At 37.0% G+C, this 27,471-nt stretch overlaps 2 protein-coding genes and 1 pseudogene across 3 annotated transcripts; 2 read left to right on the top strand and 1 right to left on the bottom strand.

The window, feature by feature from the left end:
* Positions 1 to 496: 496 nt before the first annotated feature.
* On the top strand, positions 497 to 3,792 carry LOC133714241 (uncharacterized). Of its 2 annotated transcripts, none has more exons than XM_062140322.1 (5): positions 497 to 613; positions 1,131 to 1,406; positions 1,514 to 1,725; positions 2,229 to 2,499; positions 3,352 to 3,792. In XM_062140322.1, exons 2-5 carry the CDS (start codon positions 1,146 to 1,148, stop codon positions 3,646 to 3,648), a joined length of 1,041 nt encoding a protein of 346 aa, XP_061996306.1. In that variant the 5' UTR covers positions 497 to 613; positions 1,131 to 1,145; the 3' UTR covers positions 3,649 to 3,792. The 2 variants fall into 2 exon arrangements, with proteins under 2 accessions (XP_061996306.1, XP_061996307.1); XM_062140323.1 differs by lacking the exon at positions 497 to 613 and adding an exon at positions 844 to 1,040.
* Positions 3,793 to 4,176: 384 nt separating this feature from the next.
* Positions 4,177 to 8,720, bottom strand: LOC133714239 (diphosphomevalonate decarboxylase MVD2, peroxisomal). Its single transcript, XM_062140321.1, has 9 exons — positions 8,173 to 8,720; positions 7,705 to 7,768; positions 7,457 to 7,520; positions 7,273 to 7,353; positions 5,936 to 6,022; positions 5,508 to 5,665; positions 5,290 to 5,338; positions 4,787 to 4,911; positions 4,177 to 4,633 (listed from the first exon to the last, which is right to left on the bottom strand). The coding sequence occupies exons 1-9, from the start codon at positions 8,594 to 8,596 to the stop codon at positions 4,426 to 4,428; spliced, it is 1,260 nt and encodes a 419-aa protein (XP_061996305.1). The 5' UTR covers positions 8,597 to 8,720; the 3' UTR covers positions 4,177 to 4,425.
* A 9,135-nt stretch (positions 8,721 to 17,855) lies between these two features.
* On the top strand, positions 17,856 to 23,472 carry LOC133716313 (peroxiredoxin-2F, mitochondrial-like; annotated as a pseudogene).
* The last annotated feature ends 3,999 nt before the right edge of the window (positions 23,473 to 27,471 follow it).

Genomic DNA, 27,471 nt, shown 5'->3' with positions numbered 1-27,471 from the left:
TTGACCGTTGCTTTCATCTTTACTGTTCACCCCACAGCTTCTGCTATGCGTCCTCTCTGCAGCTTCCAACACAGCCGCTAGGCGACAAACTTTCCAACACAGCCGGTCAGCAAATGCGGCTGCTGCTCTCTCATTCGTGCGTCTCCTCCACGAGCAAAGCCCTCCTCGTCTCTCTCTGCTTTTCTGTCGCTGACGTCAGCCAACTTGCATGCTTTCCTGAGGTGGCAGCCGAGCATGCTGGGTCAAGCTTTTAGTCAGGCTGTTGCCTTTTTTTTTGGCCTCAGTCAAGAAAAGCCAACAATTGGCTGGGCAAAGCAAGACCGGTGGACTTGCTCTTAGAACAAAAGTAAAGCATTCACATTAGTTTAACTTGAGATTTAACTTATCTTACCTGAGTATAACTCAAAAGCTAGCTAATTATATTTTAGAATTTCAGAAAAATAGCTATTACCTTTAAAGAATGATAGTTTGTTTTGGGGTTTTGGGGTAGGTGTACCGAGAATGATTAATTATTGTTACTTCAGCTACAATGAAAACTAAAAGCAAATAAATACGACTGTCAGCATAACACGAGTCATCACTAAAACAACACAACTATCTGTCAGCTTTGGCGGTATTATCTCTCTCTCTCTCTCTCTCTTCACTCTCTGGCAATCTGATTTACTAAACTAAACATCATGCACTTCACATTTGAATCTTGTTCTAGTTTTTGTGTTAGAAAGGATATTTGGTCGACGCTTGCTTCTGCAGTTCTGCATAGTGTGACTGATTTCTTGGATTCGTGAATGCACTCATGTACTGCTACCATTAGTTTCGTTGCAAAACTGGGCAAAGAATGTAGGAGGAATTTGTTGATCTATCTTGTATTTGATTGTTTACATAGAAAGCCTATAAATTACTTTAATCAGTATAAAATTCCTGTTAGAATCTTCATTTGCTAAGGTCTAGAAATTATTATTGGATGATGATCACTATTCTAATTTGCAAGTGGTTTTGCTGTGTTATCCCCTACTTCACTGTTTGGAATGTCCTGTTTTCTGGTAATTCTGGAAATTTCGAATGTCGAGTAGTATATCTCAACAATAACTTGTTTATAATAGATATATATGCATGGTACTACTGCTTGTCAGGGGTAAGGAATCAGGATGTTTAGGAGACTCGCATTTTTGTTGTTGGTTGGATTGCTGGCATGGGCTTATCAGGCCACCCAACCGCCCCCTCCGAAGGTTTGCGGTTCCCCCGGGGGCCCACCCATCACAGCTCCTAGAATAAAGCTAAGAGATGGAAGATATTTGGCCTACAAGGAGCATGGTGTGTCAAAACAAGTGGCCAGATATAAGATTATCTTTGTTCATGGCTTTGGTTCTTCCAGACATGATGCAGTGATTGCGACCAAAACTTCACCAGTACTAGATTGTTTCTTAACTTCCTAGTCTCCATTTGAATTTAAAACTTATTCCAAAGGTTGTTTACATTTGGTTTATTTTGACTTCATATTTGATATCTCTTTCAGGAAGTTATCGAAGAGTTAGGGGTACACATTGTGTCTTTTGACAGACCAGGCTATGGTGAAAGTGATCCAGATCCTAAGCGAACAGTGAAGAGTTTGGCTTTAGATATAGAAGAGCTTGCTGACCAGCTCGGATTCGGATCCAAATTTTATGTAGTTGGATATTCTATGGGTGGACAGGTTATCTGGAGCTATCTTCAGTACATCCCTCATAGGTAACCTTTCAGTACATGCCTCATACATATCAAGATAATGATTATATATGGGATTATAGATTTGACGGGTTTTTTTCCTTTGCAATATGTTTGGAACTCAAGATACTGTGAATGAAATGGAAATCTTTAGAGAAATAGTATGTGATTAAGAAGAAAAGAGGAGAGAAAAAAAGAAAAGAAAATCCAGGAATTAGATTGATTACAACTATCGTGCTGCATGATGCTCACAGTCTAGTCTTTCAAACATATCTGTCATCTCCAGGAATTCTAGTTGGACCTATTAAAATGCTGGTTAGATCTATTAGTATGGACTATGGAACCCTTCAAGAAAGTTTGAAAATAATAATGCTTGCTAGAAGGCTGCGCAATGCATGAACTACTTTTCCCAGAATTAGACTTTCATTTAGAGTAGGTGTTTGATGTTGTTTCTTATTTAAAGTTGGATACAAGATGTTACTTGAATATTGAATTTGTCTGAAGTTGGATGTTTGTGATCCTGACAGGCTAGCTGGAGCTACACTGTATGCTCCTGTTGTCAACTACTGGTGGCCAGGCTTTCCTGCCAATTTGTCGACAGATGCCTACTATAAACAACCCCTCGGGGATCAATGGGCACTTCGAGTTGCTCACCATATACCATGGCTAACCTACTGGTGGAACACTCAGAAATTATTTCCTTCATCAAGCGTTATAGTTGGTAAACCAGAGATTTTCTCCAGTCAGGACTTGGAAATATGTAGGAAGATGCAGGCTTCTGGCGTACAAACTAACAGGGTACGTTTTATTATTTGTGGTATATGTTTCAGATTTTTGTTAGCACGTAATAAGAATAAAACAACCTGAAGCATCTTTAGAATTGTAAGACACTACTGCACTTATCTACAATACCATGCAATTTCCATTAACAATTTATAAGTGCATGTGTGTGTAACTATTGTACCGCAGTTTGAAACCCCTGAGCATACAAGGGTTTGTATTAGCACTTGCTATCCTAGCTGGGAGAGCTCTACTAATTAAAGCTGTACGGATATTGCGGAAGTACTCACGTCAACTGTTCTAATACTACTAATTTGTAGGCTTAATCTAATTGCATTTGCCGAGTTATAGTGATATAACTTTAACTTACATTCGCATGGAAGAGAACAGAGCCGACAACTCAAATGAATGCTCAAATTGTTCTTCCTGACTTGCTTGCTTTAAATCAAGAGGTTATATGGGGTTTCTGTAGGTATTTACATAGTGCATAACACAGAATAACATGTAGTAGCTGGGTACGTTGACAAGTTAATCTTCTTGGCGCATTAATCTAGTAGCAATATGGTAGGTAAAAAATAACTTGTAAGTTTAGATTGTTAAAATTAATGCCTTAGCTTGAAAGTCGTCTGCTTCGATGTTTGATACATGCAAGTATCTTCATGTTGATTAATCTGTCAATCTGACAGAATGTTTTACCGAAAAATTTATCTATACATACATATTCATCCATTTGTATCAAGTTATCTAAATGGATGCAGGACTTCACTCATGTTATCCGTATCATGTTCTTCGCTGCACTAAAATTATAGTGAAAGAGTAGGTCTCTTGCAACCAGACTGTGACGATATTATTAATTTGTTTTTGCTGCAGCCACATGGAAAGCAGCAAGGAGTATACGAGTCGAACCATCGTGACATGATGATTGGATTTGGGAGATGGGAGTTTGACCCTATAGAAATCAAGAACCCATTTCCCAACAATGAAGGGTCCGTCCATCTGTGGCAGGGTGATGAAGATAGGCTTGTCCCAGTTGAACTTCAACGCTTTATTGTGGGAAAGCTTCCATGGATTGACTACCATGAGTTACCAGGTGCTGGGCACTTGTTTGCATATAACGATGGTATAAATGAAGCTATGTTAAAGTCAATGCTGACTGGGGAGAAGTAGCCTATTCTTAATACATGACATCTCTTCTTCTAATCATGCTTCCTTCATTCAGAATTTTGAATTGTTTTTGAAACAGAACAGAATCAAAAACCAATATTTAAACCAATATTGTTTAAATAGAGGGAGTGTGATTTTGTAAATTAAGTGCAAGGAATACTCATGAAAGGTGAAATAAGGGATATGCAATTATGCATCTCGTTTACTGTCAACGTACTTGGGGATAAGTTTATAGTATAAAATCTTTTGCATCAGTGAAAAAGTTTGAGACCCTGTTTGAAAAATTTGGGAGTGGTGAAGACATGTATATACCTAGTTTGGTCTCGTAGTATTAAGTCCCGCTGTGTAAGCAAACGGTCTGTCTTTAATTTGACTCACGGACGATTAATTATTATCTAAAAGCACAAAAATCATTTGTATCAGTACCCATCATTTATTCCTACGAACAGTGCAGAGTGAAGAACTGCAGTTTAGTGATGTACTCCCTAATACTATCCTCCCACATCTCCACACAGATGGAACACTTCCAGAGGAAGAATAGACAATTTATTCATTATTGTGTCAAGAAGAAAATGAGTACAAAAGCCATAATTGGATTGAAATACATGGAACGAGCAACAGAAACCGTAAAACTGAGAGGAACTCAAGATGATCATCTCATGGCAAATCTTGGTTTTAGCCTAAAAGGATCATTCGAATGAACTAGTTCAGGCACATAAAGCCATTTGTACTGGCCTGTCAGGGAATAAAGCAGCGTGAGAAAAAGAGAAATCCTCTGACTTACTTTGGCAGCCCAGTTTCAGGGTTGAGAAGATGAGTTTCATCTGACAACACCACTGGACCTCTCCCAGGTCTTGTGCAAATAAAGTAACTAACATCTCCTTTGAACTGCTGGCCCTTGATTTCTGGAGGTGGAGGCAAAGTCGCGATATCCTCCGGGGCATTAATACCAGCATCTTTTAAAATTGACTTATCACCAAGAACAAAACTGGAAAATAGAAAAAAATAAATAAATAAAATTGAAGAGAGCAGGTTTAGCACCATAAGGAAAATATTAATGCAAAAACTACACAGAAAGAAGAATCACTTAAAAAGATGAGGAGATGCAATCTGGCAACCCTAGCATCTAATTGCAAATTACCTGTTCAAATCCGCATCAGAATTTGGAGGGAAAGTGTAAAGAAGCTTCTGAAGCAAAAGGGTAGCAGTTTTTCTGTCACGTGCAATCATAACCGCATTCGGGCCCGCATCAAATGTATAAGCCACCTGTTATTGATGTAAATGTTGTCAACTACTGACTACTGAGAACATAGCATAAATAACATGACTGTCAACTTAAAAATAAAATAAATAACAAAAAATCAAATAAGTTGACATGTTGTAGACAATGTTTTAGGTCAAGCATAGAGTTGTTTGCCCAATAATATTTGGTAACCTAGTGATGCCAAATAAAAAAAACATTACATAAGATCAGTGCTAGAAGGGATAAGCAGCTCCACATCATGCATTTAAGAATCAAAACCCAAATTTAGTACTTGCCCCCACACAAAATATCACAATATATCCCAGGGAGACATGGACATGCTCTAAACAATAAGGTTATCATGTTCATAAGCGATTAACATTCCTCTTTAAATATCAGACCTGAGGTGTTCCTTCTGAGCAGTTCCACTTCTCAACAAGGCTGATTATCCTGAAACATAACGTACTTCGTCAATATTAGCTTTCAAAGTGTTCAATTAAAATGTCACACCTCAATGAACAAAAAAGAGATGTTAATCCTAATATCTTTAAGTTGAACAAATATTAAAAGATGTTAATCCTAATTGTTTTAAGTTGAACAAATATTAAAAGGGACTTGCCTGTGGGATGTATCATTCATGTAGAATATGGGAGGACATGTGTCCAGGCAGACAGCATGAAACTGGTTACTGTCAGTACAGGTCAACTGTGCAAAAGAAGCAAAATCCCGATTCCTAATGGCTTCTTCCATTTTTAATATGCGTTTGGGCACTACTTCCTGTAATAGTATCGAAAGAGGGATGGGAAAATACAAGTGAGATCAGAATTTGATGACCAGAAAAAAGAACAGATATGACATAAGAATAAGACACCATAATATACATGTCCAAGTACTTGAAAAACTCTCCCCACAGGAGTAAAATGTGAAGTTGCTACAACTTATCATATCAGATACTTTGGACCGCAAACAGTACGTATAGTACTCAGTAATTTGAGAACTTCCAACTACAAAAGACACTGGGGAGTTTAAAAGAAAATTAGAGCATACCTTCGCTCTATGTTGTAATAGTAAACTTGTTTCAACGGTATCACGCATTCCTGTAGTACTACTTGTTTCCTTCTGCCTTGAACTTACCTGGAATGAAAAGAATCAAGAATTGAATTACTTAAAGTATACAGACAGCACCTTCATCTATAGTTAGAATGCAACTTCGGCTTTCGGGAGACAATGTAAATATAACAGGATTTACAAGTTCAGCATCTCAACACTCCAGAAGTATGCAGTCATTAATAACCGTCAATCATAAAATAAAATAAAAATAAAAAAATAGATAAATAAATAAAAGGATCAAACTAATATGTACCCAGCAAACTTCATACCTTAACCAGCCCAAAAAGATTTTTTTTTTTTTTTTGTAGTTTCCAATTCTATCCCTAACGTAAAATTTAAGAAGAAAAAAATTGTCGTACACCTCCCTTGATATAAAAAAAAATAAAAGATAAAAAAAAAACTATATATATATAACCAAAAAAAAAAAAAAAAGCCATAGAAGCAAAAAATGTTTGCTCTATTAATTTCTCTAAAATTCAATTTGGAGTTGCCAAAAAGAATTAAGAAAGAGAGAAATTTGTTGTGGGGGGGGGGAACGAATGGCAGTTGGATAATTCAAGAGATCTTCTTTAATGAAACCACTACCAACGATATAAACCCAGAGAAAACAAAGTGAAAGAGAGAGAGATGAGAGAGAGGAAGAGAAACTGGTAAGGCGATCAGAGACTGGGAAGTGTCGCAATACTATTTTTTTTAAATAATTAAAATAAGGGTATTTTGGAGAGTATAGGGAAAAAAAATTGTTGTGCTGTATGCTAAGAGATTTGCTGGGTACACTTAGTTGCACCCAAAAAATATTTGGATAATCACGTTTCATTCTCCAGTTACCTTTCCACTCCACAGAAATAGAAACGTGCAAGTAGGGTACCAGATGAAGCAGGACGGAGGGATCAAGAAGCTTATACCATCTGAAGTAACAAGCCAAGATGATGGGCATCAAACCCTTTTTGTTTCGTTTTCTTTTCTTTGGCAGCTTGTTTTGTAACATTGAGGCTATAACAACTGATACTTAGTATTTGCAAACTAAAATGTATCATCAGAGATACATTTATAAGCCAATAGGGTTTACTAAACAAGAATAGGTCATTGTGAATCTATAAAGAAAACCATCAAAGTACACCCAAGAAAAGAATAAAAGGAGAAGTGCATATGTATGGTCAACTCAGAATGCAACCTAGGACAATAAGACAAGACAAGACAAGACGAGAGAATGCAATGAACAGTTGCCAAATAGGACATATCGTTAACAGAATAACAGAAAAGAAGGTACATACCACAGCAATAATAATGACAAGCTCATCCCAGTGCTTCTCGTCTGCAAGTTGAACTGCAAGACTGTCGGTTCCCTTGTCATCCTTAAGAAATATTGATACCAAGAATCAGCACAAAATGCTTATATATAACAACTTGATTTTCAACAGAGGATACAAAGAATGATCTTTAATAAAATGAGCTTACTTTTCCCATGATCCACTTGACAAATCCCCCATATAAGCTGCGACAAGCACTGCCTGAACCTTGCCTGCATGCACAAAATTGCTAATTAACTATCATACTACAACCAAACACTTGAAACTATATTATGTGAACAAGAAAAAACTAGGAAGTTTCAAGTACAGAACTAAAATTCTTGTTTATAAAATCTCTGACATTTTTTATCGCATAAAAACTCCCCTGGAAATGAAATAAATTATCACCCACAATACCTTGCAATAGCAGAAAGCTGGCTCTGATCTTCCTTTACATTCATCAACTTTCCAAGCGCAAAAACTGCAAGTACAAACAGAGACTTAGTATCATGTGCTCAATTACTTTTTATTGAAAAACTAGTTAATCGCAAATACAAAATAAAATATAAGCATGCTTAATAAGCCGAAAGATATTTCCAACAGCAGAGATACATATTTGTGGGAAGGAGTATGAATGAAAGTATAAGCATTTTAAGTATATACTAAACAATTTTCATCCAAATGATACCAAAATGCTAGAAGAATTTTCCATAATTTAGTTCAGATAAAAAAAAAACAACAACACCACCAGTTTGAGAATCATGAAGAACACGAATCCAGTTACCTCGAAATTCTTTACACTTAACCGAAGTATCAATCATCACTACTAAGCACAGTATGATATAACAACAAATAAATAAATGGAGGGGGCGGTGCGGGGCATACCAAGACAAGCAAAACCAGCTGCGGAGGAAGCCAATCCAGCAGCAGTAGGAAAATTGTTAAAGGAAGCGATGTGCACGTGCAAGCCGTCCCAATCCTTCTTATTGATCTTGATTCCCTTTTCCTTATCATGAACGTCGCAAGCTCGACTCCGAATTTCCCTCAAACAGCTCTGGAATCTGCCTCCGGAGAGCGAAATCTCCTGGCCGTTGAGCCACATGCGATCTTGGGTGAAGGCGGGGCTGACGGAGACGGTGGTGGTGGTGCAGAGGTGGCCGGGATCAAGCGTGACGCTGATGCTGTCGTTGACCGGCAAGATGAGCTTCTCGTCCCTCTTTCCCCAGTACTTGATCACCGCGATGTTGGTCGGCGTCTGCGCTGTCACCATCAGCACCCATTTCTGCGACTCATCGACGGCGGCGGCCATTCAGACAGAGAGAGAGAGAGAGATGGATCGCTGATGTCAAAAATAATAATAATAATAATAATTGGAGTGTAATGAGAGAGCACAAGGGGAGTTAGGAGTTGGTATTTTATAGTAGGGGAGAGTGGGAGAAGACGACGAAGAGTGGGATTTGTTGTTCATAGTTGAAAATTTTGCTCGAGGTTGGCTGTGGGAAGGCGGCCCCCACCTAGTCCCAGACGCCATTCTTGGACTTGGACTTCCATTCATTTACCTTTTTTTTTTCTTTCTTTTTTTTAAAGAATTCCACCTTTCATACTTCATAGCTCATACATAACGAATTCCACCTTTCATACTTCATAGCTCATACATAACACAGGTGGTTCATTCCTTTGAACCTGGTCTAGAGCAACTCCAACAGCTTCCCCATATTTTGATTTTTCTCTACTTTAGGGAAAAATGAGCCTCTTTTGCTCCAACAGATTCCATATAACTATCCCTATTTTAGGGAAAGTGAGGAAAGAAAAAACCAAATTCCCTATATTTACAGCAATCTCTAAAAATTTAAGGAAGAATATGGAGATTTTAGAGATTGTTGTAAAATAGGGAATCTGTTGGAGTTGGAGAAAAAAAATATGTTAAAGCTTTGACTTTTGTTTTCCTATTATACAAAAATTATAGGGAAGCTGTTGGAGTTGCTCATAAAACAAAATAATTTAGGTAAAACAGTAAAACTAGTGTATGGCTAACATCCAATTAAATCTAATAATCTCTTCTTCTTCTTTTTTGGTCCTTTTTCCCAAATATTTTAATTGTTTTTATTTTCAACTATTCCGTTTTTGCTATTAAATTTATTGTTCCCGGTAAACATTTTTGTAGTCAAATAAGTCATTCGTTAACAGTTCAACAAGCAGTACATTTTTCTCTCAAAAAAAAAAAAAAAAAACAAGCAGTACATTTTTTGTTTGGATGAATGAGGTTAGCCTTTATTGAAATAAAAAGATTACAGCGATACGATGCAAAAACGCATCAAGAAAGAAAACAAACAATACAAAAGAAAATATGCAAAGCTGATTTTACATTACGAATTGCAGTCGTGTAGTGAACTTGATAGTTGGTGATTTGAATACCCATGTAAATTCACCACAAAATGACAAAATTCAATTCGGCGTAGACTAGAGGGTAATCTTCCACCCAAAGATCAAAGCCGACTAAAGGTGTCAGAACATGGTCATGTTGGCAGATGATCTTTCATGAACAAATACCATAAACATGGGTCCCACATCCGATATTGGTAACGAACAGAAGCCCCAAGCCATTCCAACATTTGTAAAACAGCCCAACAAAAAGAGTGCATCGGAGTTCAAGCCCAAGACCCACCCGGATCCTAAATTCGGATTCTTTTGCAACGTCGGTTCCACATTCGGAGTTTGTGGCTCAAAACCCAGTCCCACCACCAAGTTACCAGCAACTCATATCACCAGTCGAGAATGAAATTACCGACGTCAACTCCTCGAAATCGGACCCACATCCGATAAAAATGAATAATAAAAAATTAAAAAAAAAGAAGGGGACAAACAAGAGGACAAACATACCTTCATGCATCATGCATGCTTTATGCAAAGTTGGTTTTTCTCATTTATAACGTGAGATATATACATTGAAACACTACCTATGTACCATTCTATAAAATATGGGAGAAGATGGAGGTAATTAAAGGATTTCATTTTTCTCTGAAAATGAAATGACAATCTACAATGAAATGAATATCTAAAGGAAATATGAAAATGAAATATAAGTATCTCAAATAATGAGTCCAACTTTGTGGACTCTTTGGTGTGTTTACTTTGTATATTTTTAATAATAAGAGAAATTAAGCACATGAGACAGTAAACTAGGAAGGTAGCTGTCAGGGGTTGGTGGAAATATATCATTATATGGACTTTGTTTTGAATTGCCTGCACGTAAGCATAGTATAAACTCTTTGAGATTCTATGCCTCGACTTTTTCCGGAGTTGAAATTAACTACCAAATATCAGATTAAATATATATTTTCAATTCAAACGCTGCGATATAATTTTTAGATTTAAAATTAAATAAAAAGTTAGACGCAACGAGCTCCTTGACGGCAACCATTGTAAAGCACAAAACACACCCTCAATTTCAAAGAAAATAATTTCAAGATACTTTATTTTCGATGACCGCTATGGAGGACATGTGAACAAATTTGGTGAAGGACATTACAAAATATATAGTAGAAACATTAATTAATATAAATTGCATATGCTGGCCTATACAGTATCATGTATGGGTTAGTCCTGCCAGGAAATTCAACAAAAGCAAGCTGCACAAGACTCCGGCCACATGCATATTTTGACCAGTTCTTCTATTATTAATTAGTTTTTCCGTTTTGTGATTTTTTTTTTTTTTAATCTAAGCAAATGAGGATCTGAACTAATAAAGAGAAATATCATTAAACGAACTAGATTTTAATAGTTAACTGATTATTTTTTAGTTGCCTAAACTTTAGATTTAGTTAAAAATTGCCTCACTTGATGCAGAAATTGGTGATCTTTTGCATAAGTAGTTTACCCAAGGCTTGACTTGGTTACTCGTAGAAAAAAATATCGTGTTCACTAAAAATTTAACATCAAACTGTATCACAGTTGTATTTTTCTTGTTTTGCAGATATGGTATATATTTAGTCCTTCAAGTCCAAAGCCAATACCAAGCCACTATGCTATGACTTATGAAGCTAAACTAGTAGTTTTGTTAATAATCTCATGTACCTTCTTGTGTTATCTTTTTCTAACATTGCAGCCTAACATGGTTATTCAAAACCCATAGGCCATAGCTAATGTTAATGATAGCGGCTGCTGTTAGGCTAATGTTAATGAATAATGATGGTGGCTGCTGTGGCGTTAGGCGGCGCGGGTTCTTGCCTTCTTGGGTGTCCGAAGCAGTTTGGTTGTCCATAGCAATTCGGGTGTCCACTCTTTTGATGTTTAGTGATTTTGAGACCATCAATAGTTTTTACATCATACATTGCAAATAATTTTTAATATTTGTTACTTTAGAGGGAAATCTAATTCTTAATCTAGTTCTTCTTAGAGGTCACAAGTTCGAAACTCACTGATATCATAAAATGAATGTGGTTCAAATAGGAAAGAAAAAAACACCCAAGAACTTTGCATTTTGTTTACCTTTAAATCTGGTTTTATTAGTTAATTAAATGCTAAAAATCAGTATATAATTTCACCCCCTGGTACAGTAAAAGATTTTTTTTTTTTTTTTTTTTGTTGCATGTGCCTAGTACTTTTTAATGAATTAAGTTCAGCAACCTAATAAAGCTAAGCATGCACGCACGTGTCTCACTCACTAGCTATCACCAAATCTAAACTTCACGAGTTAAGCAAGCATATATAGTTGGTTTTGGTCGGTCAAAATATAACACCCCAGCCCTCCATTGTTGGCTTTTATTTTATATTCACACTTAATATCTTCTTCATTAATACATTACAAGAAATTTTTAGGTTGGGCAGCCATGCCACATAACTAATATGTCTAGCCAGTTATGTTTCTCTGTTTTTTAATTGTATTTTAAAATTATTCATATTTAATTAAAATTAAATACCAAAACACTCTCCTACATAAAGATGGCTAACAGCCTAGCACTCACCTACTTTTACATACTCCCCCACTCAGTTTTAATTTTCAATTATATCTCTTAACCAATTTGATTATTTTAGATATATGTTTTTTTTTTTTAATCAACAGCAATATCATTCATCTCAAAGCAGAATGGCAACGTACCCTTTCGCTGTCATTAGGTAGAACAAGAAAATCTGTCAGTACCCACAGTGTGGTACATAGAAATAGGTCACTTATTGAACAATGCTGACAGAAAATAACTTGAATCCTCATTCGGTACTATTTCAGAAGATTTGCTTGAAGCACAAAAAGCGTGTAGCTCTCTAAAAAAAATCTTAGGGAATTATAGAAAGTAAACTAAGCTATTAACATAATGCAAGCCTAAAAACAAATACTCATGCCCAAATGAGAGCAGCCCAAGACCTACAAGACAATTGAGCCCAAAGCCTAAAAGCAAGACCCAGTTTCACCCAAATCACCACAGCCGCGTAGCACGCACATCGACAACCTTCCACGACCCGCCGTCAATATCGCCGCACCAACTCGCCACGAAACAGCTGCCCTGCTTCAAAAAAGACCATCACCATTGCGTCGCCACCAAGGGGACAAAATAGAATACCTTGCAACACAAGCAGACCCAAACCCAAAACTAGGTAAGTGGCCCCCATTAATGGTGCCTCCCAAGCATTGTTTAAACCGAACCTAGTCCACCGCCTCGCCTTCGGAAAATGATGCACCCAAGGCTACAAAGCTGCCGTGATCCAAACAAAACGCAACCTTCACTATCAAACCGCAAACTCAGCAATCTCAGAGGTCAAAATACCATAAGCCAATTCATCACCCGTCCGGCAGCATTACAACGTCGGCGAGGCGAGGTTGGAGCACCATTGAACGAGAAGAGGATTGCAGAAGTCAGCTTCGCTCTCTGCGGCGTATTCCAACTTCTTAGGTCTTTTTTCATAAGCTGTATGTTTTTTATAAATTAACTCTATACTTAATATATTTGTTTTTTACAGGAAAAGAGATTTAGTCAATATCATAGCCAGGACTGCACATATTAATTTTCTAAACTTGCAGTCTACATCAGTGATTAAGTAGTTTAGAAACAACTAGTAATGTCCATTAGAACATTGTCGCTCACTTATTCAGTAGCCTGCTAGACTATAACTAGTCTTCTTATGCAGAATTAAAATTAGATGAGAAAAGGTTGGTACTCATATATCAACCAATATTGGAATGAAAGTCATTGCTACAATTAAACCCTTGGAGAGAAAAATCTCTCTTATTTTCCTAACATTTAGTATCAGAGCCCTCGATCCAATTTGGGCGAGGTGTGGTTTGCTCCCGATGATCCCTTCCTCCCTCCACCATGGAAAGGGGTAATCAATGGTGCTACTGGGCGCTTATACTCTTGGAATTTGGCAACGAACATCACCCAGTATGAAAAACTAGTTTATTCGGCTCCATCTTCGCCTCTCTACCCATCAAGCTCTCCAGACCCATTTTACCCCCCACCTGTTACCACCTCCGATTATACCTACCATTCCCACTACCCAAATCTTTGTCCCAACCATCAAGGATTGTCTGCAATTATTATCAATGGCTACACATTTCCACCAGAATTCCCTTTTCCCAACCAAAGATGGGGGCTGGGTTGTGCTGCAACCCACCTTCGTTTTTTTTTTTTTTAATTTTTTTTATGAGAAATTTTATGCTAGACAAGAAATAATGAGGTGAGAAATTTTCAGCATTGACCATTCCTTTTTCAAATTCTCACAACCTGAGATAAAAACGTCCGTATATAGTGATTTCACTTAAAATGGAAAGTACACTCAAAGACCTTTCCCATCCATATAAAGTAGACCACCCAATTTCCACCGAGTTGAAAATGTTAGCTTGTCAAAGTTGTTAAACTAGTTTTCAAACTGTTGCAGACCTATAGTAACTCAAATTGCTATTTCTCCAAGTCCTAAAGTGTCACGCCCCTGATTTTTAACACAAATAAAAATAGATATATAACCCTATAATTACATATGCGTGATCGTTCAACCATCAATACCAAGTACCTGGAAACTTTTTCCTTTTAAACTACATACGTATTGATGCCTTGAATCCACTATGTCAATATTGACCCGCCCACAGAGTCATATATTACATAAGCTTACGAATATAATTGTCAACAACAAGATAAAACGTAAAAGCTCCTCAGAGTTTACTACATAGCGAAGTCATAACAATGGCAAAGCCAATCAAATTTGCTTCCCACCTGTTCTGCTGTCAACAATCTACCTCAGCTTCAGCCCCGATTATCCTACCCTGCAGGATTAACCCCTACACCGTTGGAATGGTGCACCGGGTTGTCACACAACAAACCCGGTAAGCTTTTGCAAGCCCGTATGAGTAACTCAAAACAACTCACACCAAATCACGGGATAAAAGCCCGCACAACTCACGCCAAACACGAGGAAAACCTTTCGACTCGAGAATAAGGAAAACATACCATGCTTCCCAAAACAATACTCTTTTCCCAAAAGGAAATCACAAAAGTCACACAGTGGCAAAATCATATAAATCGTTAACCTAACAATTCAAATATGATAAATCGATCCAACCTGGATAAAACACATCAAAATGGTCCAACCTGGACAAACACATACGCACATCAATCATACCTATTGTTAACCTAACAAATAGCATATGATTCTTTTAGTCCAACCTGGACAAAACACGTCAAATCAGTCCAACCTGGACAAAACACATCAAATCGGTCCAACCTGGACAAAACACATAAGCACATCAATCATACCTATCGTTAACCTAACAAATAGCATATGATTCATTTAGTCCAACCTGGACAAAATACGTACCCAGTAATCGTAAGTAACCTACTTAGATCCATGAGGTACCATGGCAGACAGACTAGAGCTCTAACTGAATATATCGTAACCTGTCACCTCGGCCAAGGTTCAACCATACGATATACATTGCCTGAGGATGCAACCTGCAACCCTAGATCCTTAGGCCAACCTGACCCTCAGATCAAAACATTAAACGAGTCGCACCGGACCCCAAATGTCAAATCAAATCAAACGGAGAAATTACAACCTGTGACTCTCACATCCTCAGACCACCGGTCGTCGGATCAAAACGTTAAATCAAATCAAAAGGAGAAATCACAACCTGTGACTCTCACATCCTCAGACCACCGGTCGTCGAATCAAAACGTTAAATCAAATCAAAAGGAGAAATCACAACCTGTGATTCTCACTTTCTCAAACACTTTTCAAAACAATAGAAATACCATTTCCCACCATTTGTTTTCCGAAAAGCCACAACCCAAAACAATAAAACGCATCAATTCAAGCATATTGTTTTCATCAATCCACAACCCACGAAAACATATATATTTCACGTAAATATATATATACGTAGTCATTCACTCAGGAATACCACTAATACATGAATACATATGTGTGTATATATATATATATATATATATATATATATATATATATATATATATATCCCATAATTTATATATGTACACACATAGTCATCTACTCAGAAATGCCACTAATACCATCTATAGTTCATTTCGAAAGCTAATCAAAATCAACCAATTTAAATCCGTTCATAATTGAACCTTGTGAGATTACTCACCTTGAAACTCCCGCTGCGTCTTCAATATAGAACAAAGCAGCCAAACCACAAAACAACCGTCCAAGAATACTTCCCAAGTACCTAATCACATACGGTTTCAACTTAGTAACGATTCACAAACGATTTAAGTTCGAAACCCTTGTTTTCAACTAAAATCCCCAAAGTGGCGCCAATTGAGGCGAAACCACATCCGAGACCTCCCAAAGTCTCCGGAATACATCCACGATCGATACATCCCAACCACAAGTCGATCGGACGCTCGAATCCTCACGAATCGAATAAATCAACCGGTATGAAACCGTAAAAATCATAACAAATTCATACGAACTCCAAAATATGCATATTATATATCAAAACGCTCGTATCGACGAGTAGAAGACATATAATACCAGAAACAATTCCATACATGGCCGGAACACCGCCACAGGCAGTGGCGCACCGCCGCCGGCCAAAACTCAATATTTCCCAAAACTCCCAACATCAAAAAGCTTCATCTAAGCATGCTTGTGAATTCTCATAACTAGCTCGAAGTCAGAAAACAAGCATAAAGGGTCGAAAACTACCTCACAAGCTTTGGATTTTTGCTCAAACTGAGTTGAACCGATTTCCACGTAAATTGATCCAAACAAACACCATAGATCGACTCAGACGACCCCCACGAAGCCAAGGAAGGAAGCTTGAAGCCATGCCGTCGCCGGAGCTGTGTTTTCCGGTCGGGTCTAAAAACACCAACCTGCACCGCCTTCTACCGCCGCCACCACCGAGAATCGGAGCTAGAGGACACTACAGGGAGGAGCGCACGGAGGAGGCGATCCTATCTGGAAAGTTTCGTCGCCGGAGACCGCCGCAGTTCGCCGGAAAAGTCGGGTCGGATCTCCGGGTTTGGGTCGGGTCAGTCGTGGGTGATGAGAGAGAACGGAGCGTTTCTAAGTTTCCGATTTTGGAAACTTCCGAAAATAAAAATGGAAATTTCCAAAAACGGAAACCCCTATATATAGAACTTTCCAAATTTTCAAACGCTCATAACTTTCTCATACGAACTCCGATTCTCGCGTTCCACGTGTCCACGAACTCGTATCGACGCGCTCTACAACTTTCGCGAAGGAAGTTTTAGGAGAATCTCAACGTATCAAAAGTCAACCTTAGCAACCCCCCCCCCCCCCCCCCCCCCCCCCCCCCAAAGTCATACTTTTCGAATAAAAATTCATCCGAAACACTTCCGCTCCATCCAAGAGCCACGAAACCGTCCAATAACCACAATTTAAATTCCGGAAAATCCTCGGAAAATAAATACGATTTTCCGGGGCATCACATAAAGATTAAAAAAGGTGAAACCACATGGAATAGAAAGTAGACACATTTCCCTTTCTTCCCATAAAATATTACACTCTAACTAAATCTGAGAATAAACTATAGACCTGCAAATTCACTGTTCTCTTATGCAGATTCTGTTGTAAGCTAATTCTGATATTGATGTACTTGGTTTGCCATTGTGGAAGCTAAAGGGTCCAAATTTAAAAACTATTTCTCAGGCATATGTGCGACATATAGGTCTAAGTTCCTACAAATTTTCAGCTCCATATTCCAACTGCTTTAAAATTATAGCCTTTCAAAATAAATCTATACTAACTTTTTACGTTCTGAACCTCTAACATTCCAACCAATATTCCAAAAGTTTTAGGACTCCAAATATAAAACCCTTTTAGGGAAAAAAAAATTAGACATATAGAACTATAGTCGCACAATATTTCAGAGCTTATGTCTCCCAAGTTGAGAACTCTAGGATTGCAAAGTCGATTGATATTTCTGGCAGAAAACCGCTTAGTTTAAAATAAAAGAACTTGAGGAAGAATTTGCAACCTAAGATTTAGCCACCCTCAATTTAATTTGCTGGTTCTGTCCATATATCTTCTACAGCTTCCATGCTAAACCAAAACTCTAACCCTAGTTCTGTGTTTTCGACTATCTTTTCATGACGACCATCGATTCTATCATTGCTAGTTTCGCCGCTTCCTTGGCTTTGGCTGGGGGTGGCGGCATGGTGGATTGGATTGGGATTGGAGGTAGCCTGGCTAAATAATCTTGATCCTATTTGTTGAGAAAGCCTCTAACTAGCTTGCAAGAAGATTATAGGGCCTGATATGGGCTTTTACTTTCAACAAATTTGGGTGGTTGACTAACCTTTTCGGATCTAAAAGAAGCTAGGTGATCTACTTCTCATCTCCTTCAACTATGCCTTTATATGTGTTCGCTCAAAAATCATCTCGGCTACTTGTCACTTGGCCGAGGGCTTCTTTGGCTTACATGTGTCCTTCTGGAGTGGTGACATGTGAGCGGGTGTGCCAACTCGCGGCCGATAGGCCAAGCGAGGTTTTGTTCTAGATTGTAGATCTTGCCGATCTGACTTCTGATCAGCTGATTGTGGGCCAAGGAAGGATTGATCTCGGCCGGCGGGGTTTTCTCTGCCTTGAGTGCAAGGACTTTAGCACGGATTAGCCTTACCTAGCCGCAGTCTTCGTGCCCTGTAACTCGGTGATTGAGGTGAAAGTGAAGTGATGATGATTCTTTTTTGTGATTTTATATAAAGTAAATGACGTAAAGTAAACAACAGAAAATAAATAGCATAAACGAAAGTGCAGGTAAAGAAAGTGCAGGAATGTAAAAGTGCAGCAGATAAAATGCAGGAAGATAAAGAACAAGAATGTAAACCGCGGGAAATAAAGTGCAGCAAAGTAACAAGCAAAAAGATAAATTGCTGGAATGTAAAGAACAACAATGTAAAGTGCAAGAAAGATAAACACCGGTAAAGAAAACGATAAGATAAACATGTAAAGATTGATAAGTGTTGCAGAAATGTTGAAATATATTGAGATAAAATTTGAGTAATCACGTAGAGCGTTTGGTCGAGGACCTCTAACAATGAAACCTATGGCCCTTTTTATAGTGAAGCTAAACTACTGAATGAAGGAAAAGAAGCAATCTCAGCCTGTATAGCTAAGACCGCATTGATTACAAATAGAGCAGTATTCATGTTTGTGATATTTTTGACGTTATCAATGTTATCAATGATTGATTTTTTCATGAGCAATCAATCAGGTCTTGTAACTGATGATTGGCAGTAAAACCCCTTAGTGCTTATCAAGTTAATTAAACCAAGCTTTGGTAACTTTTCTCCTGACAATCAAGCTCTTTAATGTGCCACGGCTAATTAGCCGGGGTCATTCATTACACCTTGTGGGTCCGCGGCCATTCATTAAGCTTTGTGAGTCATTTGATCTCAGTAACGGTTCTCCGAACACGTTATCTTCTACCATAAATTTGAGAATCAACTTTGTAAATCTTTAATGTACCGCCGCTAATTTGAGAATCAATTTTGTAAAACTTTAATGTGCTGCGGCTAATTAGCTGCAGTAATTCATTACACCTTGTGGGTCGGGCCCACCTATCTGCCACGTGAGCCTTGCCAAATATTGGTTCAAACAGAGACCCCCTAGTCCCTTGAGCTTCGGCATAGATGCCGAGTGGTTAAGGGACTAAAAGATCATTTCTAGAAAATTCTCTTGGCAAGGCACATGCTCTATTATAACTGTTGCTGACATTCATCATGCCACGGCTATTCAACCATTCAACTGCGTTCCTAAGCCAAATTTCTTACGGGCCCTACCCACCTGTGTGCCATGTGGGCATTGCCAAATTTAGGTTCAAGCAGAGCCCCCCTAGTCCCTTGAGCTTCAGCATAGATGCCGAGTCGTTAAGGGACTAAAAGATTATTTCTAGGAAATTCTCTTGGCAAGGAACACGCTCGATTTAAGCATTGCTGACATTCATCATGCCGCGGTCACTCACCATGTCGCGGCTATTCAACTGTTCAACCGTGGTCTTATGCCAAATTTGTTGTGGGCCCTATAAACCTGTCTTCCATGTGGGGCTTGCCAAATTTAGGTTCAAGCAGTATCTTTGGAGGACTATGAGAAGATTGGTCCCATAAATTATGTAGCTGATGATGGCTTGGCTTGCCCTAAATATAAGGGAAAGTCCAAGATATAATTTTGTATAGTTTTCCTCTTCTTCAGACAATGATGTATGCCGTTGAATTATATGATTTTATGGTTTACAATTACACCACAATTAAGTGCCAAGGCTTTTGTAAACCAACTAGTTAGGAATTAGGTTTTTTTCTGGTGTTTATTATTGTTTGTATGCTCGCTTTGAATATGTGAACGAGTAGGTTTTAATAAGTAGTGTTTGTCAGGTTTGGTTGTTGCTTGCCCTCAGGTGCATGGTTTGAGTCTAATAAACTAATATATGTACCGTTCTAGTTTATCAATGAAAAATATACCTCTTAAAAAATATATATATACTTCTTAAAAAAAATATTTGAAAGGTTGGTAATACTCAATATAATAAAGGACTAGCGTTTGACTCGTGCTTTTGCCTAGAGAAATCACGCAAGTACTTGATGTTTTTTTGTCTCAAATTTCAGCGACTAAAGAGAATAAAAGTTGAGAATTGAAGTTCCTATAGCAATCTTTGGTTTGAAATTGTGCTTCTCATCCATTTTTTCTCCTAATTTCTTTTCATTCGATTTTGTTAGTGTCACATCCTGAATTTCAAATAAAAAAATTTAAATCCGAAACGCGCTAACTCAACAAATCGCCCAAAAATGCATACAAACTTTTTCCATTTAATCTTTGCAACAAAACAAACAAAGCCCACAATAATACCAAATCATTCTTTAGAGTCAGATATTACATTAAAACGAGTTTACAAATTAAACTGAACAACAATTCAATAAGTCAACACACCCACCAAGCTTACTACATAGCGGAAGACTAAGGGGAGTGTATTGTATTTGGATTTGTGCAGACTTTTTGAAAAGTCCACAGACTCTTTAAAAAGTTGATAGACTGTTATGGATTTCTTAAAACCATTGATTTTAGCAACAGACTTTTATTGATTCATGAAAATCTATATACTTTATTATGAATAACTTCTACAGATTTCCTAGGATGTACAAAATATATATAAAAAAAAAAAAAAAACAAATGCAGCCCAAACACAAAACAAAATAATAACTTGTTGTCTCTTCAATGCACCAGTATCTTCTAATAGAAATTGACTCAAATAAATGATTGTTAATCTGTCTAGCGAGTTTGTTCTCATTCCTAATCTCCCAACAACATAAATATACAATATAGATCACTTGATGTTTATAGTTAATTATTCTCATCAATTTTGTTTTCGCCGATTAACATATATTGTAGCAATATTGGTCAATGTCTTGATCTATAATCAATCAATTGAAATTCAATTGTTCAACCTTTTTTTGAACCATAATATAAATTCAAATTAATGAGAATAATGAATTAATAAGATAAAATTTAGTATGGTTCAAGGTCTTAGGGTTAGACCACAATATTTGAGTTTTAGGGTTTCATAAATCATTTTTATTGCTATTAGGGTTCGAAGTATCGGAAAATTCTAGTGTATGTTAATGTATGACATACACTAACTTTTTTGAATATTTTAAGCCATCGGATATAATTAAAATGTGGAATAAATCTAACGGTTTAGAATATTTGATTGTGGTTATCTGCTCATCCGTTAGCCTGTATAATCTTTTTTATTTTTAGCTAAATTCTCAATATCATAGTACTAATAAACTTTGAGCGACTTTCAGAAAACCCTAAATTGAAGAGGAGAAGACAGAGGGAGGAGGAAGTGCGCTGAGAAAAGCCGTTCAGTTTTTGTTCTGCAACAAATTTACGTATTTGCTTGGGGAAAACCCTAAATTGGCCGTCAGAGATCATCCAATCGGAGCCTCCTCACGAGCCTACGCGGTGGTCACAGTCGGGACGGTGCTAGTCTCCGCCGTACCGGATGTTTCCCTCCAGAAAGCTCGGAGCTGGGACAGCGGCGTCTCCTCCAAGTTCGCCACCACTCCTCTCAAAGACATTTTTCAAGGTCGTCGACCCTTTTGTCTTTCTTCTCCATTAACTTTCTTTACATGTAATTCTCATTATTTTGGGCACTCAATTTTGGTGAATTTTGTGTTTTCAGGACAAGAAAGTCGTCATCTTTGGCCTCCCTGTAAGTTGCTCTCTCTCCCTCTCTAGTGTAATGGTTTATGTTTTTCGTGAGGTTTAGTGACAAAATGAAATATTAGATGAACATGAATGAGAAACATTGAATCCGTGAGTGTTTTAAGTTTGCAAGGGATTTATATAAATAGGTATTGTTATTTGCGTATGTCAGGGTGCGTATACGGACTTTTGTTTCCAGCAGCATGTGCCTCGTTACAAGAACAACATTGATAAGTTTAAGGCTATATAAAGGGATTGATTCTGTGATTTGTGTAGCGGTTAATGATCCGTTTGTTTTGAATAGATGGGCAGATACTTCAAGCTAAAGATTCCGTAAGTGAATATTTAACTGTTGTTCCATCTCTTCTGATTTGCAGAGATAAATATGTTTTCTCAATTTGCAATCCTATGCTTCTTTTGTACTAATATGAATTCCCTTATACTCTCTATTCACTGTTTATTTTAGTTGGAAAAGTAGTTAAGTTGATGTCTGAATTATTTACTGTACAAGTGTAGCCACTATTGGATCATTCAATTTCAAACTCGTATATTGCATTGTAGTGAGAATTATATTACGAGGAAGACTTGAGATTGAATGAGTTCTAGAGGATTAGTTTTCCTCTATATGTACTTTTTTATAATTAATTTTTTTTAAATTTGTGTTAAGTACTTAGGAAATAAGGTAACTCGTCCATAATGAGCAATTCAAAGTGTAGCAATAGTGTGATTCAGTTTTTCCTTCCATACAAAGTTCCAAAATCTTATTTTGCACATTCTCAAAAAAAAAAAAAAAAAAAAAGGTATTTGGCAGGGTATTGAATTATATTACCGGTCACTCTTGAAGGTAACTTGAGTCCTAAAGCTATTAGCTTTTGCGTGTTCATAGTTTCTGTTCATGTTTCAAATTTTGTTCGTCACTGTAAAGTAAATTAAGGAAATAACATAACTTGTACATAACGCACAACTCTTCCAAAGTGTAGCAATGGTGCGATTCAATTTTTCCTCTGATGCATGAGTTAATTTATTGCTTCCGTTTAAACTAGAGCAGCATCGTTTGACTTCGTTGAATCTTTCGTTAATAGATTGAGTTCTACGGGGACTTTCATGGGAGCTTCCACAAAAGCTTGGAGTTAGATAAAGATCTCTCTGTTGCTTTGCTTGGACCTCGCTCTCAGAGGTAAAATAACTAGTCCGGTTCGTTTGTTGTTAGAACTTGGTTGCATTAGATGGTCTTGGAATCGTTCTATCCATAATTTATTGAAAAATTCCCTCCTTATCCTCTTTTCCCTACTATTAATGGGATAGAGCCACCCTCGGTCAGTTTTATTTTCAGTCTATTTGTGATTTACTATATCCAGAAGTTTGTCAGTCTTGAAGACATTGTTGCTCTCTTTCTGCAGATGGTGGGCATATGTAGTTGACGGGAAGGTTAAAGTTTTAAATGATGAGGAAGCCCCATCAGCCATCAAGGTCTCTGGTGGAGATGTCATTTTGGGACAGATCTAGAGAGACAGTTTACATGAATGCTTATGAGACATGTCATTTGTTTACATCATGTACTAATAACTTGAACATCTTGTATGCTAAAAATTACTCCTGGACTGTATTTGTGCTTCTTCAAAATATGATGCTTCCAAATAAACTTATGAAGTTGAGTTTTTACCATGCTACCAAGGTTTCCCGTGCAACTGTCTTGGTGACAATTTACATACTGGCCAAATGAAACTTTTGAGTTTTAACAATGAAGCTGATGTACGTAGCACCAAAGCCTAACCTATAAGAGAATTTCATCAATAAATAGGTTAGGTTTTGTGTGCTACGTTAGCTACCACATAAGCGGTGATGTGTGTGGTACTAAAAACTTGGCTCACCTAGAAGTATTTAGAAGGAAAACGATGTCAATAGTGTTACAAAGACAAAACAACAATGTCTGAGCCTAGGAAGCCTTTGAGATATTGCGAACAATCCAAACGGAGGGTATCAAAATAATAATCACCGGCATATCCAACGGCATCAGCCTCGCCCTTGCCCACCGTGCTGCCTCCAAGGGTGCCAAAGTCTCCATCCTCACGCGCTCCCTTGAAAAGCTCGAGGAGGCCAAGAACTACATCTAGCTCTCCATCGGCATCGTCGTCGCCGTCTTCAATAATCTCGATGAAATTCCCAAATTTTCCAAATCAATGAAGATGATGAACTTATCTGAATTAAGCTTGAATCAAACTCTGATATGAAAACAAAAGCAAGGAGATGTAGAGGCTTCATCAAACACAAGTAGTTAGGGCTCCGATACCAATTTCCGATCGAACCTGGCTCTTATACCATGACAGGAATTAACAAATTTAAGAGAAAGAAAGTAAGATATCATAGATTTGGGAGAAGAAGAAACAAAGCTGTATTACATAGAACCTGCAGATGATGATTGGAGAGGCGATTAATGATTCCTCCTCAACAACCCAAGAAACAGTGAGAGGTTTCTTGAGTTTGTGGACAAACCAAAGCCCGAGGTCGGCAGCGAGAACGGAGTCTGTGACGCGGTCGACGGAGCCGAGGCAGAGGATGACCTGGGAGCTTCGGCGTTCAATTCATTCCGGAGGATGACGCGAGTGACTTTTTTTTTATTTTTAAGTAAAGGCTTCTTTTTCTTCTGTTTTTATCAAGGATTTTTTTAAATTGTCTGCACAATTGAAATGTGTACTATATATCGTAATGCAATGTACAAGTGAACTATGTAGACAAAACTAGTAGCCACTTGGTCAGCTTTCTGTGCAATGAAAGAACTCAATCGTGAAAAACAGGACAAGATATCTTGTTGAGGAGGATATATGTTGTCCAGAAGCAGATATCTTGGCGAGGAGGAGATATGTTGTCGGGAAGGAGATATATCGTCGTGGAACAAATATCTTATCAAGAAGCAGATATCTATCTTGTCGAGGAGGGGATATGTCATTGGGAAGAGATATCTCGTCGGAAAGAGATATCTTGTTGAGGAAGAGATGTCGTTGGGAAGGAGATATCTCGTCGAGGAAGAAATATCTTATCGAGGAGCAGATATATTGTCGAGGAAGAAATATCTTATCGAGGAGCAGATATATTGTCGAGGAAGAAATATCTTATCGAGGAGCAGATATCTTATCTAGGTGGGAATATCTCGCCGAGGAGGATCTTAATAATGAATATATAAAATTTTAGGGGTTAGGGTTTACGGTTTCGAAAAATTTTGGAAAATTTAGAGTTTAGGGTTAGGTTGAGGGGTTAGGGTTTACAGAATTTCAACTATGGAAGAAGAAGGAAGATGAAAGAAAGGGAAAGGAAACCTAAGTCATAAAATTGATGACAGAATGAATTATGGTAAAAAGTGGTAATCAAGTTGTAATTAGTGTTAATATTTTACTATTACAAGTTTCAGAACCGTTTTACCAATAAAACAACGAATTGTGGTAAAATGTGGTAATCTAGTTGTAATAAGTGTTAATACTTCACTATTACAAGTTTTCAGAACCACTTTACTAATAAAACAACGAATGTGTTGCTATACTGGTAAAAATTCATATATTTAAGTAAATTTGTGGTGAGTCCTTTATGATGTAATGAGGTTGTCTATTTTGTAACTACTGTCCTTTAGGAGTTATTTACTTATTTGACAACTTTTTTTTCTTGATTTTACGACAATTGAGGTACAAAGTAGTAATCAAGGTTGTATTTGTGGTAATTCTTCAAAATTACAAGTTCGAGAATCATTTTACTAATGAGACAATAAATTGTTGTAGAAGTAGTAATCAAGCTCTTAGTTGTGGTAATTTTTTATATTACAAGTTTGAGAACCATTTTACTAATGTGACAACCAATTGCTGTTAAAGTGGTAAAACTTTATGTATATACAGTAAATGAGGCGCGAGTCCTTAATTGTGTAATAAAGTTCTTTATCTTGTAACTAATACTTTTCTTGTGTAAATCTCATCATCCATGAGATAATTACTCGTTTGACAACACATTTTACTATAAATGACAACAATTGAGGTGTAAAGTGGTAATTCTGGTCGTTTTTATGATAATTACTTGAAATATGATTCCATTTACAAAACAAACGATCACTTTACCAATGTTACAACAAATGTTTTGTCGATATGGTAAATAATCATATTAGACCTAAAACTTCTCAAGTCCTTATTCTTATAATCCAGTTGTTCTTTGTGTAACTAGAGTCCTATTTTTTGTAAATTATATCATCGATGAGATACTTTACAACAAACCACCATATTTTACGTATTTAGTGATACTTATAGTTGTAATTGAAGTAATTACTATATTTACAATCTTTATTACAAAATTTTGAACGATTTACGTATAAAATAATTAATGAGTACTTAGTATGGTAATTTTTTTTTTTTTAAATACACATGTCAAATTATAAGTGGATAACCTGTTGACCTGTACAACAGGTTTCACCAACTAATTTAATTTAATATATATTTATTAAAAAGTTGATGTATGACAAACATCAACACACCTTAGACTTCCCCCGAAGTATCACAATTGGAAAAAAAAAAAAAAAACAAAACAAAACAAAAATCACATTCAACAACTACAATGAACATGTTGGGTATCAAAAAAGGTTGATATCATAAAAGATTAAAAATAAAGAAAGAGAGATGATGAAGGACAAACTTGTTCGTGCGTAGAGAGAAGAACTTTGATAGACCATTTTTTTTTTTTTGAAGATGAAACTTTGATAGACTTTTTGAAATCTTTGGTCTGGAGGCTGGAAAATTATTGGAGTTTGGTATGTATAGTTAACACTACAATGTCCATGATTATCCATGATTTTCTAATTCCATAAGTATGAATGATATTTTGAATACCTCTGTACTTTTATTCATTTTTAAAAGTCTTAATTGAATACCCCTAGATTTTGGTGGAATTCATGAAGTCTTTAAAAATCCTAATTGAATACCTCAAGACTTTTATGGACTGTTAAAAGTCTATATTGAATACACCCAGACTTTTAAATTCCACAGATTTCTTTAAAAGTTCCACTAATTCCATATACAATACACCCCCCTAAGACTGTAAGTACACTTCTATGTCTAGCTATAACAGCCACAAAACCTCGACTTTGACGACGGTTACACAGACCTGCACAATAACCCCTACACCATAGAATAGTGCACCGGGTTGAAACAACAAACCCAATAAACTTTTCAAAGTTCGTGTGAGTAAACAAACAACCACAAAATCACCTTTTCGACTCAAAGAAAAATAATTCAACACAATGATTATTTATAAAATTAAAATCCTTTCCTTTTTAAGGAAAACACAAGTCAACTCCGTGACAAATCAAATTATTTGAAATCTCAATAATGAATCTAAGAAATCACTCTTCTTTCCTCTCGATAGGATGCATTTATCACCACAATGACATGATAAAACATTTCTCAACTCACTACGAGTTCAACCACAAAAGGCACTCACAATTTAAGCTAAATAAACCAGTAATCTCTGCATAGA

Source organism: Rosa rugosa, chromosome 6 (genome assembly GCF_958449725.1).
Source record: "Rosa rugosa chromosome 6, drRosRugo1.1, whole genome shotgun sequence".
In the NCBI taxonomy this organism is placed as follows: domain Eukaryota; kingdom Viridiplantae; phylum Streptophyta; class Magnoliopsida; order Rosales; family Rosaceae; genus Rosa; species Rosa rugosa.
This window is presented reverse-complemented; position numbering and strand designations above follow the sequence as displayed.